Consider the following 19,460-nt stretch of genomic DNA (forward strand, 5'->3'; position numbering starts at 1 on the left):
GCCAAATCCCACTCAAGGTAAGAAGTCTCATTTGGCAACCATCCTTTTTGCTAGAACTCCTAGATACAAGTCTAACGATGAGGGCCCCCACGTGCTGCACCCTCCTGACACCCTCTGCCAAGAAGCTCAAGGCTCTTGCCACTGGCAAATGGGAATAAAAAGGGAGAACTAGAGGGGCCAGCATATCCAGTTGGTGAGTCTAAAAAGGAGCTGGCTAAAAAGAAAATTTGAGGTGATACCTTTGTGGATCTGCCCAGCAGAGCACAGCCTCAGTTCCTGCACACTTGGCAGTGAGGACCAATGCCCGTGACACACTCACATTTACCAACATGCTGCCCTAGTACCACGTGGGAGTCTGGCCTTGCCTCCAGGGCCAGCAGACATGAGCAAAACCCTCTAGGTGGAGCCTGAGGAGGCGCTGGGAGGGGCTCAGAGTCTATTTAAGCTTCTACTAGGATTGCAGAGACCCAGACCCACGTAGGAGAGATGGGGCGGGGGGAGTGGGGGGTGTGCAGTGGGAAGAGAGTTACTGGTGGGACAAGAAGCGATTCTGAGGTGCTTCTGAGACCACACCCCAGCATTCTTAGTCAAGCCTGGAAGCTGGGCCTCCAGATTCTCGGAGCGGTGCTGGGAAGGCTCCTCCGAAGAAAACTTCTCAGGGACAGCACTTGTACCGAGAGGTCTGCATTCCTGGCAGGCTAAGGGATCCTGGAAGCCAGTTCAGAGGGCACCAGGCAAACAATGACTGTTGTTGAGCAATGGCCTTGCTTCTCCCTCTCCCCCTCAGGCTGGGCCTTGTGGTCCAGAAGGCAGGGTGAGGGCCAGGCTGCCTCCTTCAAGCTGCAGGACTGGAAGCCCCAGCTCTGAGGCAAGATGGTGGAGAGCCCTGGCCGTGGTCTTGGCCTGTGCAGGGACTTCCCTCTCCTTTCTCCGATGTAGAAGAACTGGCTTGGTAGAAAAGCAGACAGGGGCTCTGGAGAATTTCCAGAGTGCTCCCACCGTGTCAAGAGCATAGTGTAGATTAGCTCCTTAATCCTCTCAGCAACGCTATGAGGTAAGTGTTCCTCATATCCCTCCTTCCAGGCTAGTAAACCAAGACACAGATTGCTTACATCACTTGCCTTTAAGTCACACACCAAGCACATGGCAGACAGGATTTGAACCCAGGCTTTCACCCCCAGCCTCCATGTTAAGTGGCAATAGTATTTTTGGTCCTTCATTCTGCTCCTCCACCACAGTGGCCCCAGAGGAATTCTTCAGTCCCCATGGATGCAGTCACCCCAAAACACAAACATTTAAAACGAAAAAGAAGTGCAAAGCATGCCCTCTCAGCATTAACCGAGTAAGAGCACAAAGCCCTTGGCTCTTCAAAATGATGAATTCTATACATCCCGCATCACATCTCACCCAGTCAGCTGTTAAAGAGCCAAAGTGCTCCACAGGGCCCTAAGTGAGAAGCAAAATGTAATTTTTTTAAAAACCAGCATTCAAAATGGTGGTGATAAGTGCACACGCTGCTGGACTAACCTTGTTAATCTCATTGTTGTAATGGTTCACTTCCTCCTTGAACTTCAGATCAATCATGTTAAAATCCCTCTGGTCTTTGCCCAGATGGGCATCCTGCCATTTCCCTCGGACCTCGTCACATGACGCAGCTTCTGGCAGGTTTAATGCAGCCCTGACAGCCTAGGATGAGAAAAGGAACACGTCACAGGCAGCAGCCAAGGGATGAAGGTGTGGCTTTTGTTCCATGGGAGACCCGACCCTCTGCAGTAGGCTGTAGCCTCCCAGGCCCTCCTCACCCGTGGCCCGCAGTGGGTGGACTCTTCAATGACTCTGTGTCTCTTAACATCCGCCTTCGGCTTAACCAGAATGTCTTCCACGCCTGTGAAGTGAGACAGACAAACTCTCGGGGGACCGGGCCTAACTTCTCACCAGGCTGTAAGCTTGGGGAGGTCAGGGCACGGCACACGGTTCCATAAACACAGGAAGCACCAGAATAACGATGACGGTATTGACATAGTTATTAAGAAGAGATTGCCACCATCTCCTAAGTGCTTCCCAGAGGCTAAGCATTCGAAGCCCCATTTTACAAATAGTCAAACTAAGGCTCAAACCTGAGCTACCTGCCCAATGTTCCATAGGCAGAAAAGTAAACCCAGGGCCAAGTCAAACTTGTGCTCTTAGCCACCAGCTAGACTGCACTCCACTCAATACATACATGTTGAATGAATGAATGGGCTGGGGTGAAGACGAGGTTTTGGATGAAAACTGAGGAAGAAGACAGGGAGGGAAAGAACATCCTGGTTTTGATTCCCAGCAGGCACACATCACAGGGCCCACCCTGCATGGTTGTGTGTGTGTGCAGGCACACACCTGAGCCTGGGTGACAGGGCCCATCACTGCAGGCTGCTCCCCAGGATGGGAGCCTGGGGGACGGGAGCCTGGGTCGCTTAGGTAAACCTGTCATTCTGGCCCCAAAGGGCTGAGGAATTCCTCACCTTAGGCGGGACCTCCCCCTACTTCATCTTTTAACCACTTGCTGCCTGTTATCTGTCGAGCACTACTGGGCTCAAAAGTCCCTCAGCCAAGGTCTGAATGGGAAGACAAACAATGGCTACACTGTTCAGAAGCTGAGCTAAAACAGCTGGAATTTCCAATGCAACATTCTGGAAGCTTGAGGGGCTCAGAAGAACACGTACAAGTAAGGGAGGAAAGAAAGTCCCTCTGTGAGGAAGCCGTAACCACAAAAGCGGGTCTTTCATGGGGTCAGCTCCGGGCCACTTTGCTGTCCCTTCACTGACCTCTGGCTATGAAGGCGGGAGTGGAAGGCAATGTCTCTAGCTCGCCCTTCCCTCAGAGCTGGACCCAGCTTGGCCCTGTTCCCTTTCTGTCTCGTGGTCTCTGGGAGGCTTTTGTATCTGGGGGCTGAATTCTCTTTGTGCCATGTGCTACGCAGTGCTGCGGGCACGGCTTGTTAGGTGTGGTCCTCATCGTGAGCTGGGTGTGGCATCTTCGCTACTTTTCATTTTTAAAGACGGGATTCCCGGCAATAAAGTGAAAACCAGGAAAAGAGCCTAAATGTCTAATTACAGGACTGGTTAAATAAACTATGGTACATCTACACAACTAGAATAATCTGTAGCCACAGACCTGAGGATGTAGGACCTGTCCAAAAGAACGTATATAAATACATTCCAAAATGGGGAGTAAAAGGTTACAAAAACTGTGTAGTGTAGGATCCCATTTTTCTCTGAATGCGTTTATATTGGAAAGTCTAGAAAGACACACATAAAATCAATATTAGTGGTTATTGCTTATGGCTTGAATGCTGGGTGACTTTCGGTCACTATCATGTCTGTATTTATTTCTACTCTACCACAATGAACATCTATCATATAACCACGCGAGCCCCACTGCAGGCAAGTGAACAGGCTCCAGCTGAGGTGGCCCATGGGCCCCACAATGGGATTCCCACCATGTCTGCACACAAGGAAGTCTGCAAAGCACAGAGTCTTACTTTAATCACCAACTAGACAGTGCTAACACTCACTGTGGCTCAGGCTCAACACACAGCATGTCACGTATTCCTCACAGGAACAAAGCAGAAGGGCTCATACTCCACTCTGTGTCCTTGGGAGACGCACCACCCTGAGTAAGCCCAAGGCATAGACAGTAACAGCACGCTTGCTGTCTTTATCAGAGCCAACTTCCTCAAACGGTGTGTGCTCATTTCCAGGGAGGAGACAAGGGAGTTCTTCTTCCTATCTTAGGATCACCCCAGCAGGTCTGCCCCAACATGGTGTTTCCAACAGCACCGATGCCTCAGCTGTGTTGGGAAGTGTGGGCAGTTCTGACAGTAGGGAAGAAGGTGGTCTCTGGAACATGGAGTGCCCAAGGAATTCTGGAAGGACGCTTACAGGAAAGAATGGAGGTGGGTTCGAGTGTGAAAAATCAGTGTCAGGGATAGACAACCATGAAGGCTGGGTGGAGAAAAGGACAGAATGGAAATAAGGACCAAGGAGGGTGAAGAAATGCTGGCCATCAGGGAGTGGTGGAAAGCACCGAGAAGGAACATGTCTGTGTCATGCTGCTGGCAGTCAAGTGAAGACATAGTTGTAGAAGGAGACTGGCCATTCCCTTGGAGGCTGCTAATAGAGTCAGGGAGACATCCCGATGGGCGTGCTGGTTAGGAGAGAGGGAGCCGCGGGGCCAAACGCCCAGCACTCACCCAAGGTGAAACCTCTGTAGAGCTGCAGGTAGGCGGTGAAGAGGCGGGCCAGGCAGGTGAGAACCTTGCCGCTGGTCTCCCCACCATAGATCTCGTAGCAGCAGTGGACCAGGCCATAGGCAGAGCTCCCATAGTGTGCCTTGTCCAGCACCCCACAGAGCAGCTCCCCTTCTCTGATGATCACCTGTGCAGGGGACAACACCAACGCTGGAGTGGAGGTGACACCTCCTGTGTAAGCCACCCCCTCCCTTCTCTGTGTTTTATTAACCTTATTGTGTATGTACCTCCACTGTAACCTGCCTCAAGTCCTTGATGGAAAGATGTAGGGTATAAACGGAACTAATATATTTTTTCTTTTAATTTGGTTTTTACTTTTGAGAGAGAGAGAGAGAGAGAGAGAAACCGACTGTGAGTGGGGAGGAGGCAGAGAGAGAGGGGAGACACAGAATCTGAAGCAGGCTCCAGGCTCTGAGCTGTCAGCACAGAGCCTGATGTGGGGCTCAAACCCACAAACTGTGAGATCATGACCTGAGCCAAAGTCAGATGTTTAACTGACTGAGCCACCCAGGTGTCCCCAACGTATTTTTTCCAAATAAAGGAGATGAGGACATATAGACCAATATTTTTAAATTACTTTTTTCCAGAGACTATACTACATACACACACACATGTGCAGACATTTCAGTGTTTACATGTCCTCTTACACCACAACCCTGCCCATACTGACTTGAGGTCAAGTACCCTTGTGACTACAAATGAGAGCATCCAGAGCGTAAACTTCATAACCATGACCTTGGCCTAGGTACCCCCTCCCTTGGACCCTAGAAGTAAGAACAACATAACCTTTCTAACATCTTTTAAGACTTCTGTACTTCTATAAAGTTGGGATAAAGCATTAGAAGCTAATTAAAGGAAGGACTGCTGGGTACATAATGGAGTATGCATTAAGCATATGATCTATAAAAGGAAAGCAAAGTGGCAGCTTCACTTTGAAATGGAATGTCTGCTAGACCCTGTGACAAAGCACTTGTGAGCCGGGGACTTAAGGCTTGGAACTCTTTAGTGTGGGGCCACTATTGCTTGTTGCAGGAGCACTGTGCCCAGGTTCCACTGCCCTGGGCCTCCTCCCCAAGGCCTGGCTCCTTAGCCACGGAACTGGCAAGTGTGCAACCTCACAGCTGGTCAGTCTGTGATCTCGAGCCACTCAGGAGCCTCAAGGGAAAGCTCAGGCTCTGCAATTCCAAGTTTTGCAGAGTTGAGTCTGGAGGCCTTCTGCTCCTCAAGTGGGTTGTGAGGTTTATATTGAGGGTCAAATGCTAGTGATGAACTCTGACCCTTTCTTTCTAAAACTAAAAACTGACACCAACTCGGACACAAGGCCCTCTCTTATGAACCATGACGCCCACTTCTATGGGCTTGTCCCCTTTCTCTGTCTCCATTTTAAATCAATTTGCCTAAAACTGGGACTAGATGTCTCCAACCCACACAGCTAGGCAGCCAGACCTGGGACTCGCACATTGAGTCAGGGTTAAAGCCGGGAACAGGCCTAGGAGACTCCTGCACCCAGGCTTTGCCACTGATCTTCGCCTTTCCCGATAAGCTCAGTGGGATGTGGTCCTCTGGGATTATGTTTATGAGCAGCGTTGACACAACCTGGAGAGAAAAAGAAGATAATGCTGATTGTGGGGAGAAAAGGTGAGGAGCTCCCTTTTAGGACCTCCTGTCCCTATGCACCTTGAAAAGCCAGACAACTCCATTCTGATGATCTGTAGGCGGAGCAAGAAAAACAGACACTTCCACTTCTGTAGGACAAATTGATCTCAGTTCTTTTTCACTCACATGGCTTAGGAGGGGGCTTAGGAACAGGAACAAACATACACCATTAAGAACGCCAATGGGATTATTTCCTAAAATGATTCTTGAAGTGAACAATCTTCTAGACCTGAGGATTAAGTCCCTGAATAGACCAAAGGAAGGAGAAGAAACAAATTTCTGTGGGGTCATAGCAGAGAAAGATTTGAGTATATGGTTTAAAAAAAAAAAAAAAAAAGGTAAAAAAAATAAACACAACAACAGCAGTGGAGGTGCAGCTGCCGTCTCCCAGAGGACAGGCCCAGGACTGAGGCAAAGGTCAAAGAACGCTCTTCAAAGGCATCCTTCTCTCATCTTCAGGCCACATCAAAACAGACGATTATTACGTGCAGTCATTACATATAGTCAATAACATCCTCCCACAGAACAGCTTTGACTTTCTGGCGGGTGCCAAGGAAGGAAAGGATACAGAGAAAGAATGGAGAGCTCTCCTTCCGAAGAGATTCACACAGGAGGCTGAGGCATCTGACTGAGAAGCTTTAGGGATGAGTGCTCCAGTGTCTGGTCCACCACTGACTGGTCATGTACTGTGGGGCAAAATGACTATGCTCTTAGGTTGAGCACTGGTCATTTGCAGAATGGATAAAATCCACCCATTCACACAGCAATTATATATTGAGTGGGCCAGGTGCTGGGAAAAGTCATGTATAAATCAGTCTGTCTTTGGTGGAACCTTCATTCCCAAAGGGGATTATCCCTGGAGGAAAATAAAACAGGGAAGGACCCCGGGTAGAGCGGGGGGAGGAGGGAGGGAATATTTAGGATTTTAAATAAGACGGGAAGGGAAGGCCTCACTAACGAGGTAGTGAGGAAAGGAGCCATGCAGACATCAGACCATGCATTTCAGGCAGAAGGCTTTTAGTGTGAGTGTGAAGGAAACCTACTTGGGAGGTTTTGACCACAGGAGTGACATGCTCTGATTTTACTTTTAACAGGCTCACTCGTTCCAAATACATTCCTGGTCTAGACAACTGAGGCTACATAAATGCCTTAGAGAATAAGCCCTGTAAGTGGTGCTGACAAGAAGGACAAGTACTTTAGAAGCGGTCATTAAAGTTGAGTGAGGCACATCACCAGACCCACTGGTTATGTGACTAGCAACCTGATGGCTCCCGCCCAATAAGCTTTTACTGGCTAACACCAGAAATAAATTCATTTGCCTGGAATTAATTACGGCTACTGAGAGGCTAGGGCACCCTTCCTTTGCCCAGTTGGGTGCATCCCAGTGGCCATCCGCTCAACAAGTGGCTGCTAACTGCAGGCTAGGAGAGGCAATTTCTCAAGCAGCTGCTCTACTGAGAACCCAAGGGAGGGCAGCAGCACCTGGGGGATAACCATGACTCCAGAGGGGCCAAAAGCACGCATTCCCAAAGATGCAGCAGGCCAGGAGCAAACAGGCCAGTGCAACAGGCATGACGGCTAAGGAGGGGCTGGAAGCCATCAGCTGGCATCAACAGCTCTCTCTACGCCTGTACCAGGCCCCACAAAGTAGTGTCTTTATATGTGCACAATGGGGCCACAGTGGTTGCCTTTTAATGCATGTGCATCAGAAGTGGGAGGACAACTGGCAAGTGTGCCTTTAAAGAAGCAGACAACACGTGATCTCAGCAGAAGACGACCAGCAGGGTCATGACACACTCTCCACAAGGCTGGCACTGCCAGGAGAGGGTGAGGAAGTTAAGGCAGGAGCGTGAGGCTTCCTTGTCATGCCAACCACTAGCTGCACTAGCTGCACTTCAATCAAATCACCGTATGGAGAGCAGGGACTGCCAGGCTGGGCACAGTCAGGAAAGCAAGTCTCTGCGCAAGGTAATAGAAGCACGCACATCCAACCAACTGAGGACAGGGAAACAGGACCTACCATCTCATCTATAAAGTCAAGAGGGCAGAACAAGCAAAGCATTTGACAAACTCCAACACCCTATCATGCTAAAAACACTTAACAGAAAAGGAATAGAAGGGAATGGCACTGACCTAACAAAGGGGAGGCATTTGGGGCACCTGGGTGGCTGTCAGTTAAGCATCTGACTCTTGATTTTGGCTCACGTCGTGATCTCACGATTTGTGAGTTTGAGGCCCGCACTGGACTCTGAGCTGACAGTGCAGGTCCTGTTTGGGACTCTCTCTCTCTCCCTCTCTCTCTGTTCCTCCCCTCTGCTTGTGTTCTCTCTCAAAATAAATAGACTTAAAAAAAATAGTAAAAGGGGAGGCATTATGAAAAACCCACAGCTAATATACTCAATAATCCAAGACTAGACACTTCCTGCTTAAGATCGAAAATAAGAAAAGATGCCTGCTCTCACCACTTCTATTCAACAATGTACTAGAGCATTGGACCTGTCTGGTACTGGCCAGGGCAACTGGGCAAGAAAAGAAATAAAAGGCATCCAGATTGGAGAGGAAGAAGCCAAACCACCTCTGTTTGTAGATGATGTGATATATATGGAAAACGCTAAATCCACAAAAAAATTATCAGAGCTAGTAAATGACTTCAAACAAAGCTGAAGGACACAAGACCAACATAGAAAAACTGACAACTGCTGACAGTAACAATAACAATAACACAGTAACACAGTAACACTAACAATAACAATTTGAAAATGAATTTAATAAAGCAATTCTATTTATAAAGGCACCAAAAAATAAAATACTCAGGAATAAATTTAACCAAAGAAGTGTAATAAAAGTCATATGCTGAAAACTATAACATAATGTTGGAAGAAATTAAAGGAAATCTAAATAAATGGAAAGACATCATGGATCAGAAGACTGTTAACATGGCAAGAGTCCCCAAATTGATCTACAGGTTTAAGGCAATCCTTACTGAAATTCCAAGTGCCAGTTTCGCATAAATGAACAAGTTAATCCTAAAATTCACAAGGAAACGCAACAGACCCTGAATAGTCAAAACAATCTTGAAAAAAAACAAAGCTAAAAGACTCACACTTCCGGATTTTAATACAACAAAACTACAATTATTAGGACATAATAGTGGCATAAAGATAGATATGTGGATCAATGGAAGAGTCCATAAATAAACCTATACATCTACAGTTAATTAATTTTTGACAAGGGTGCTAAGAATGCTCAACAAATGGTGTCAAGACAACTGCATATCCACATGTAAAAAAAATGAAGCTGAACTCTTACCTCACACCATATACAAAAATTCAAATGAATCTAAGACCTAAACATAAGGGTTAAAGCCCTGAAATTTTTAGATGGAAAAATAGCTGTAAATCTGTGTGACGTGAGATTGGGCAACAGTTCCTTAGATGTGACACCAAAAGCACAAGCAACAGAAGAAAAAGTAGATAAATTTCTCAAAATTAAAATCTTTGTATGTCAAAGGACACATTAAGAAAGTGAAAAGACAACCCACAGAATGAAAAAAAATATTTGCAACATATATATCTAATATAGATCTAACAGCTAGGATATATAAAGAACTCTTAGAATTCAACGATAAAAAGACAAACAGGTCAATCACCAAATGGGCAAAGGGCTTGAATAAACACTTCTCCAAAGATACTACAAATGGCCAGTAAGCACATGAAAAGATGTTCAGTATCATTAGTCATTAGGTAAATACAAATCAAAACCACAGCGAGATACCACTTCATACCCACTAAGATGAAACAAAGAAAGAGGAAGTAAGTGTTGGTATGAATGTGGAGCAGTGAGAATGCTCATGCATTGCTGACAGAAATGTAAAATGGTACAGGTGTTTTGGAGAACAGTTTGGTAGTTCCTGAAAAAAGTTAAAAATAGCATTACCATATGATCCAGCAATTCCACTCTTAGCTATACAGCCAAGAGAACTAAAAATACATATTCACACAAAAACTGGCACATGAATACACCCTGTGGCTCTATTTATAACAGTCACAGAGGTGAATGAGCCAAAATATCCATTTATCAACTGACAGATAAACAAAATGAGGTATATCCATACAATGGAATATCATCCAGTCATAAAAAAGAACGGAGTACTATTTATGCTACAATGTGAATGAATCTTGAAAATATTATATTAAGTAAAAGAAGCAAGTCACAAAAGACCCCACGTTGTATAACACCTTTTACATGAAATGTCTGACATAGGCAAATCCATAGAGACAGAAGTGATGGTTGGGAATGAAGGAGGAATTGCCAATGATGATAATAGGTACAGGGTTTCTTTTGGTGATGATGAAAATGTTCTGGAATTAGCTAGTGGTAATTGCTGTACAATATAGCAGACAAACTAAAAGTCATTGAATTAAACTGTTTTTAACAATGGTAAATTTTGTGTTAAATATGAATTATATCTCAATAAGAAAAACAAGGGAGTCAGACAAGATGATTTTAAGCTTCCTTCTGCAATAACATCCCAGCAGTGTTTCATTTACTTTCTGGTCATAAACTATGATGCTAAGGAGAAAAGACTATCCGCAACATTCTTTTAAACTGTGAGAGGTAGCAGTATCTATGAGAATAATAATGACATTTTTTTAGACTAAGACTGTTATTAAACTTTAAAACGTGTTTTAAAAGTTAAAAAGATTTCTTTAAAAAAGAAGTTTGTAAGGTGTATTTACATTTGACACCCTTTGACTCAGCAATCACATCGCTGGGAACTCATCTAAAATACATACCAACGGGGGCCCCTGGGTGGCTCAGTCGGTTAAGCATCCGACCTCAGCTCAGGTCATGATCTCACGGCTTGTGAGTTCAAGCTCCGCGTCGGGCTCTGTGCTGACAGCTCAGAGCTTGGAGCCTGCTTTGGATTCTGTGTCTGCCTCTCTCTCTCTCTCTACCCCTCCCTCCCCAGTCTCTCAAAACTAAACATTAAAAAAATAAATAAAATACATACCAATGCAAGTCCACTAGTATAAACAGAAGTGGTGCTCACCACAGCACTAGATAAAATCGTAAAAAACCGGATAACAATCTATGTCTGCCAACAGAGAGCCAGTTAAATCAACTATGGTATCTGTATCATTGGATACAACACAGAATGGGTTAAAAGGAATGAGATAGATCTACATGTACGAACACAGAATGAGACCTACAATATATCATTAAGTGAACTAAATATATCCCAAAGCAATCACAAGAAAGGTTCTGTTAACCCCTAGCACATGAAAACAGTGAAATGAATTTCTTGCCACATTCAGAGTTTGTTAGGGTGGTCCAAATTAAAAATACAGACTGCTTGAAATAATGGAAATCTCTCTGGAAGCCCTGGCGGCTCAATCAAAGTAAGCCAGCTTACAAATCAGTCAAAAAAGTTCCAGGTGCCTGCCTGGTGGTCAGGAAAACTCATACCTCAGGACCAGGATGTCATGGATAAAGAAATTTAAAATATAAGCTCAAAACTGAATGCCAGATTTAATCATGATTCATGGTTCCTCTGAGCAAGTATAATATCTCATTCTTAATTATTTTTTATGAGAGTATGTGTGGACATAGAGAATGGGGTTGGGGAGGGAGGGAATTTTTCCTTTCTCCTTTCACATTACTGATTTTTGTTTAACAACAAACTTCAGTTACTTCTATAGTTAAAAAGAATTTGAAGGACAGAGATCGAATAACTGAACTCAGCAAGGTTGCTGAATACAGGAATAATATACATAAATTAATGGCATTTCTACATTGCAATCATAAACAATTAAATTTAATAAACAATAGCATCTATAATAGCAATTCCAGGAAATGGGTCTAATGATAGATATATAAGACTTACATTAATTGAAGAACATACTAGGTTCATAACTTGAAAAATTCAATACTGTAAATATGTTGATTCCTCCTTAAGTGATCCAGAGGAACAATGTAAACCCAATAAAAATCCTAGCAGGTATTTTTTTTGTAGAAATTTATAAGCTGACTTTAAAATTTATATGGAAATACACAGGACCAAGTATATTCAAGACAGTCTTGAAGAAGAACAAAGCTGAAGACTTTTACTATCAGAAGTCAGTAGGATAAAGCTACAATAACTAAGATAGTGTGGTACTGGTACAATGGACTCAAACAAATTAATGAAACTGAACAGAGTCCAGGAACAGACCCACATGTATATGACTAGTTGATTTATGACAGGAGATACTAACGAGCAGTGGGAAAATGTTGGTCTTTACAACAAATGACGTTGTATCAACTGGACAGCCATATGGGGAAAAAAGGAATCCCCTACCTTATATCACACACACCCATAAATATCAACTTCATGCAGACAATTAAACCTAAGACCTAGTGTGAAGGTAAAACAATAAACACTAGACAGTAACACAGGAGAATACCATTGTACCTTCAGGGCAAGCATACTTATACAGGACTAGCCATAAAAGGCAAATGCTGGTGAGTTATATTAATGAAACAGCTCCAATCATTAGAAAACAGCATTAGGTTAAAAGATAAAGGTTTGGCAACGGACTAACACAAGAATATATACAAAAAACTTTTAACTACTAATAAGAAAATGGCATAGAATATAAAACAAGCAAAAGACTTGAACAGGCACTTCACAAAAGATGATACCCTAATAGCCAATAAGCATATGAAGAGGTGCCCAAGCTCACTTGTCATTAAGAAAATGTAAATTAAAACCACAATAAGGTGCCACTACAAACCCATCTGAATGGCTAAAATTAAATAGAAATAAACAAAATGGGACAATAATACCAAGTTCTGCTGAGGCTAAGGAGCAACCAGAATTCTCATGCCCTGTGCTGTTCTTCCAGGTTGCTGTTTATTAATAAATCTATTAATGCTGAACATAGATCTTATGACTCAGCAGTTTGATTCCTTGGTATTTAGTCACCAAAATACACACACACACACACACACACACACACACACATATATATATATGTCCAACAAAAAATATACACAAGAATGTTATAGTAGCCCTTTTTATAATAGCCAAATGAAGACAAGCCACATGTCCATCAACAGTAAAATGGATAAACATATGATGGTGTAATCACATAATGGAATACCATACAACACTGAAAATGAACTAACTATTGCTATATGTGATACCATGAGTGACTTACACAGAGATATGATCTACCAAAGGATGCTACTTATATAAAGTTCAAGAAAAGACAAAACTTACCTTTAGTGTTAGAAGTAGGTCAGTGGCTATCTTTGGGGAGGGGTAAAAACTGACAGGGGTCTGGAAGGGAGTGCTGGCTGAGAGTCTACTTTCTGATCTGGGTGACACTTTACAAAGTTATATTCACTTTGCAAACACTCACTGAGCTATATACACTTGAGATCTGCAATGACAGTCAAATCCTTTTTCTTCATATGTCCTTTCAACAAATGTTGACAGACCTCAGATTCTTAAACGAAAAGAGAAGCACTTAAGAGGCTGCATGAAATGCCCTGGAGAAAGAGCCTAAGACTTCATTTTCTGAGGCAGTACAAATAAACTGCCTAAGCTAAGCACCTTATCTCCTGATTCTGAACATGACTTTTCTCTGCAGAATCAGACTGAGCCACTAACAAATTCTGGTGCAGGGTAGTCACTCTCCTCTTTTACACCTATTTGCAAAGAAATAACAGCCCACTGGAACCTCACAAGAAACAATGAAAAATCTCAACTGCGACACAAATAAAACCGGGGCCTACTTTCTAGTTTTCCTTAGTTAAAAGGTAATAATCTTAGCTCAGAAACATTATAAAATGAAAAAGAAATTATTCCTAACATGAAACAAATTATTCTATCATTTTGATCTTTTTATACAACACGTTTTCTCATACACATGCTTAATACAGTTGCAAATGTGACTGCATAGAATCCTGTAGTCTACTTCTCCCAACATCGTGTCAGAAAACTACCCAGCCTGCTACACGGTCTTTTAAAACCACTCTTTTAAACAACTACATAATATCTTAACAAATGGATGTTCCACAATTTACTGAGCGCCAATGTTAAGCATCCAGGTTTTTCTAATTTTCCACCATGGCACACCATGGTGTATAATGGACTATTTTTTTCAAGTAGCTTTTTCTACATTTCAGATTATTTCCTTTGGCTGGCTTCCCAGATTGAAGGGAATCAACGTATTTATGGCTCTAGATATATATTCTTTGTGTACTATTTAGTTCTATTTTGAAACTGCTTACGTTTACACAAAATTCTAATGAATTCTGGACACTTAATGACTTAAAATATAATCCCTCACTTCCAAGATAACTTGAGATGGCTTACAAAAGAAAGACATATAAATAAAAATAATAAAAATAATATCAATGTAAATAATAAAGTAGACAAATACATATAGCAAACTATACCAAGGGTCAGCAAACTATAGCCTATAGGCCTAATCTGGTCTACTACCTGTTTTTGTAAATAAAGTTAATCAGATCACAGCCATGCTCATTCATTTACGTGTTGTGTATGGCTGCTTTCAAGTTACCATGGCAGAGCTGAGCTGTTGCCCTACTTGCAACAGAGACTGTATGACCTGCAAAGCCTAAAATATTCACTATCTGGCTTTCATAGAAAAAGCATACCGCTCCTTGAACTACACTATCCATACTTATGGATTTTAATCTTAAATTGCAAAATTCCCCATCCATTCTGTTAAACCGACTTCCATTTCTGGCCAGGATAGGGCAACAGTGACCTGAGGACTCTTCCACTAAAAACAACAATAAAAGCAGACATGAATATGAAACAGTGGTTTTCAAGACAATGGACACCAGGCAATGAAGGACAGTGATCAGGAAAGCTACAGCAGACTTGAACTATGTACTAACTGAACCTAACTGACATTTTTGGAGCACACAATTCAAGAGCAGATCATAGATTATTATTTTTTTTAATGTTTATTTATTTATTTTGAGAGACAGCAGAGAAGGAGCAGAGAGAGGTGAGAGAGAGAATCCAAAACAGGCTCCATGCTGTCAGCATAGAGCCTGATACAGGGTCTGAACCCACAAACCATGAGAGCATGACCTGGGTGAAACCAAGAGTTGGACGCTTAACCAACTAGCTACCCAGGTGTCCCAGATTATACATTATTTTTAAGGGTACACAGAATATTTACCAAGATACGCCATAGTAAACATAATCTCATACACAAATGTCAATAAATTTAAAAGGATTCCAGTCACCCAATGTATGTTCTCTTGCCACAGTGGAATCAGATTGGAAATACATAACAGATTATCTGGAAAATCTCTAAATATGTGGACACTAAATAATGGACTTCTAATTAACTCACGAGTCAAAAAGAAGCCAAAAGGAAAATTAGAAACTATTTTGAAATGAAAGAAAATACAACATAGTAACTTATATGATGCTACTTAAGCAGAATTTAAGGGGAAAATTTATATCTAAATGCCTACACACACAAAAAAAGGAAAAAAGGCCCCCATCAAATGATTTCACCTTTAACCTCAAATGATGAGAAAAGAGCAAATCAAACCCAAAGTAAACAGAAGAAAGGGAATAATATAGATCAAAGTGAAATCAATGAAATAGCAAACAAAAATACAGAAAGTCAATGAAAACTGGTTCTTGGACAGCAAAACGAATAAACCTCTAAGCAAACTGATCAGGAAAAAAGAAAGATGACACAAATTAGGGCGCCTGGCTGGTTCAGTTTGTAGAGCATGAAACTTTTTTTTTTTTTTTTTTTAATGTTTTTACTTATTGAGAGAGAGACAGAGCATGAGTGAGGGAAGGGGCAGAGAGAGAGGGAGATACAGAATCCAAAGCAGTCTCCAGGCACTGAGCTGTCAGCATAGAGGCTGACGGGGGGCTTGAACTCATGAACTGTGAGATAATGACCTGAGCCAAAGTCGGATGCTTAACTGACTGAGCCACCCAGGCGCCCCTGGGGTTTTTATTTTTAAATATAACTCTTGATCTCAGGATCAAGTTGAGTGAGTTTGAGTCCCACACTGGGGGTAGAGTTTACTTAAAAAAAAAAAAAAAAAAAAAAGATACAAATCACCAGTATCAGAAATGAGTGAAGTGACCCACCTACTGATTCTATAAATAGAATAGTAAACAAATATTATGAATTGATTTATGCTTGTAATAAATTCAGCAACTTATGACAAATTCCTTAAATAAACACAGTACTGAAGCTCATTCAAGAACAGATAACTTGAAGAGCCCTACATGTAATAGAAATTTTAGTTAAAAAACCTTCCTACAAAGAATCAGTTCAAGATGGAGTCATTGTTAATTCTGCCAAACATTTAAGAAAAAATAATACCAGTACTACACAAACTTAGAGAAAACTGGAGAAAATATTTCTGAACTCATTCTATGAAGACTGCATTACCCTGACACCAAAAACAGGGAAAGATATTACAAGAACCCTACACATCAATACAGACACATCTTTGAGATTGTGGGTTGAATTACAGACCACCACAATGAAGCAAATATAACAATAAAGTGAGTCAAATGAGTTTCTGGTTTCCCAGTGCATACAGAAGTTACATTTACACTATCTCATAGTTTATTAAGTGTGCAATAGCATCATGTCTAAAAAGCCAATTCACATACCTTAATTAAAAAGTACTTTATTGCTTAAAATGCTGACCATCACCTGAACTTTAAGTTATAATCACTAATCACTGATCACCATAACAAATATAAATAATGGACCAGTTTGAAATATTGTGAGAATTACCAAAATGTGACACAGAGACATGGAGTATAATAAGCAAATGCTGTTGGAAAAATGACACCAATAAATGAAGTGGAAAATAGCATACAAAATTGCTTGAATATAGCGTTGCCACAAACCTCCAATTAGTAAAAAACACAGTATCTGCCAAGTATAATGAAACAACACGCAATAAAATAAGGTTATGTCTGTATCCCTCACAAACACAAATGTAAAAAACTGCTAAACAAAATTTTAGCAAACTTAATTAAAAATATATAGAGACAGGGGAATACCTCATGATAAACAAGGGTTACCCCTGAATGCAAGGTTGGTTTAACAACCAAAAACCAGTCGGGTCGCAGGTCCACAGACTTAAAAGAATTGCTGAGCTAGAAGAGACCTTAGAGATCACCAACCTGAACCCTTTGTATTATAGATGAAGAAAGGAGGCCCACAAAGCCAAGATCACACAGCTGATTAGGAGTCAGGCCTCAAGGTTGAACCTGGGGACCCAGCACATAGTAGAAACACAAACTTGGCTGTACTTCATTATTTGATTAGCACATATACCATTATTTTATTACTTTGACAGTAAGCATGGTGTGATGTCTTCGGGGTTAGGAAGTGCTGGGTTTGAATTCCAACTCTGTCTCCTATAGACCTGGGCATGTAATTGAAGTTCTCTAAGCCTCAGTATCCTCATCTGATAAACAGTGATAATAACAGTCTCTGTATCACAGGTTGGTTGTAAGGATTAAAAAAACGTACCTAAAGCACTCAGTAAAGCACTTGGCCCCTCCCAACAAAAATATTACTATTACCACCACCACCAATACCATTGCCTATTACCACCACATTTGCATTATGAGGACATCAAGGACAGACACTGTGCAGTCCACCCGTAGTACTGACACTCCCTTGAAAACACTCAGACCCAGGAACCCCACCAAAGAGAAAATCATACAGATCACACAGGCATACCTTGAAGATACTGCATGTTCAGTCCCAGACCGATTTTTTTTTAATGTTCATTTATTTTTGAGAAAGAGTGAGAGAGCGTGCGCGCATGAGCGGGAGAGGGGCAGAAAGGGAGACACAGAACGCGGAGCAGGCTCCAGGCTCCACACTGTCAGCACAGAGCCCAAGGTGGGGCTCGAACTCACAAACCGTGAGATCATGACCCGAGCTGAAGTCAGGCGCTTAACCAACTGAGACGCCCAGATGCCTCAAGTCCCATACCATTTGATTTGTCATTTCTCTACTTCTGGCCTGGGCTCTACCAAGAATGAAATCTTTTATTTGAGTGGCCCGTTTCCTTTTTTTGATTTTCTCCCAATTACCTGCTTTCCCGTCCACAGTGGAAAGGGCTTCAGGATGGCAGGAGGAAAGAGCTTCACACGCCCCACTTTGTCTGTGAGTCCTCGGTACAGCAACTCCATATATTGCTCCCGAGTGAAAAAGCAACCTCGAGTGGTCATGTTTGCACCTGAAACCATGTGATCTTGAATCAACCCCGCCAAGGGCTGGCCATCCTACAAACCAAAACAGTAAGAAGACAAATAGGAAGTCACATTCTAATTCCTAATCATCTGCTTGGAAGCCATGTACTAGCAACAGCCCTCCCTTATACCCCTGTACTGTCCTGCCCCACAGCCTTCCTAGGCTGGTGCTTGGGCCTCCCATCTGGAGAGCAAACTGCCTCCCAAAGCACATGACCAGGCCTTCCCGACCGGCTTCCACCGTGACCATTTGCCGACTGTTCTAGAGCAAAACAGCTCCAAACTCGTCCAGCTCCCCACACCTTCTGTCCATAATCCCATCTGGTTCTAGTTACTCAGGCAAAGTTTTGGCATCTCTGCATAAATTTGGTCTAGCTTGCACTTTGCTGTGTTGTTGCTTTTATATTTTGGTTTTATGCTTTAGTATTTTTTCACACATTTCTGGCCTGGCTCTCCTCTAAATCAGCGATCCATTCAACAAATATTTATTGAGAGCCTACTATATGCCCAGGCAGTGGGTTAGCCCTCCAATCTACTCTAGTGGGCCAAACAGACATGATCCTTTATGGTGAGGAAGAGCTACATAGTAAACGAATGATTGGATAAATACCTTACCACAAAGGGTTTTAAATAACATGGAGAAAAATAACAGATGGGTCATCATTTAGATTAGAAGTAGGGGGATGGTCAGAAACGATCTCTCAGGGGCACTATTACAGAGCCTTGAGCATTACTGACTTAAGAGTCAGCTCTCTCTAAGGGGTAGGGGTTCAAGAGAGTTGAGAGGGCCCTGATGTGCATGACTGTAAAAGAAAAGAATGTACGTTTACAAGTGTCTCTTCACAATGTAGCACATGTTCATGGTGGGCCTTTAATAAAGGCTGTTGTCTACCAGATGCCCAAACAAGGGCTATTATGTAAGCCCCAGTACATTCATCTCATTTGAAATCTTTCAGACTTTCTGATCCCTAGTCTCCTGCAACTTATCTGTAGGTCTGTGTTCATGGCAACATAAGACACACTAAAGTAAAAATAGCTGTGCCCACTGACATTTTTTAAGAGGTGGTTTTTGCAAACTTTTTAATGTTTATGGGAACTTGAGAAAAATCTGTGCCTTGGATCTAAAGATTGTTATCATTTGATTGCTTGTTAAACACTATCCAATATTATGGCAAGGTTTCATAACTAAGGCCAAAGGAACTCACGAATGCAGCCATGGAGAAGGGCCTG

The 19,460-nt window shown here is 42.5% G+C and overlaps 1 protein-coding gene across 3 annotated transcripts in view; it reads right to left on the reverse strand.

Moving 5' to 3' along the window:
* Positions 1-19,460, reverse strand: part of POLR1A (RNA polymerase I subunit A) — a 76,403-nt gene that overhangs the window by 24,209 nt on the left and 32,734 nt on the right. For all 3 annotated transcript variants that reach the window (XM_042981893.1, XM_007082299.3, XM_042981894.1), the window contains 5 exons: positions 18,072-18,263; positions 5,735-5,884; positions 4,232-4,415; positions 1,803-1,885; positions 1,528-1,686 (listed from right to left, as the gene is read on the reverse strand). In XM_042981893.1, coding sequence (XP_042837827.1) covers positions 1,528-1,686; positions 1,803-1,885; positions 4,232-4,415; positions 5,735-5,884; positions 18,072-18,263 — 768 coding nt within the window. The remainder of the gene's footprint in view (positions 1-1,527; positions 1,687-1,802; positions 1,886-4,231; positions 4,416-5,734; positions 5,885-18,071; positions 18,264-19,460) is intronic.

The sequence above is a fragment of the Panthera tigris genome, chromosome A3 (genome assembly GCF_018350195.1).
Source record: "Panthera tigris isolate Pti1 chromosome A3, P.tigris_Pti1_mat1.1, whole genome shotgun sequence".
Lineage (NCBI taxonomy): Eukaryota > Metazoa > Chordata > Mammalia > Carnivora > Felidae > Panthera > Panthera tigris.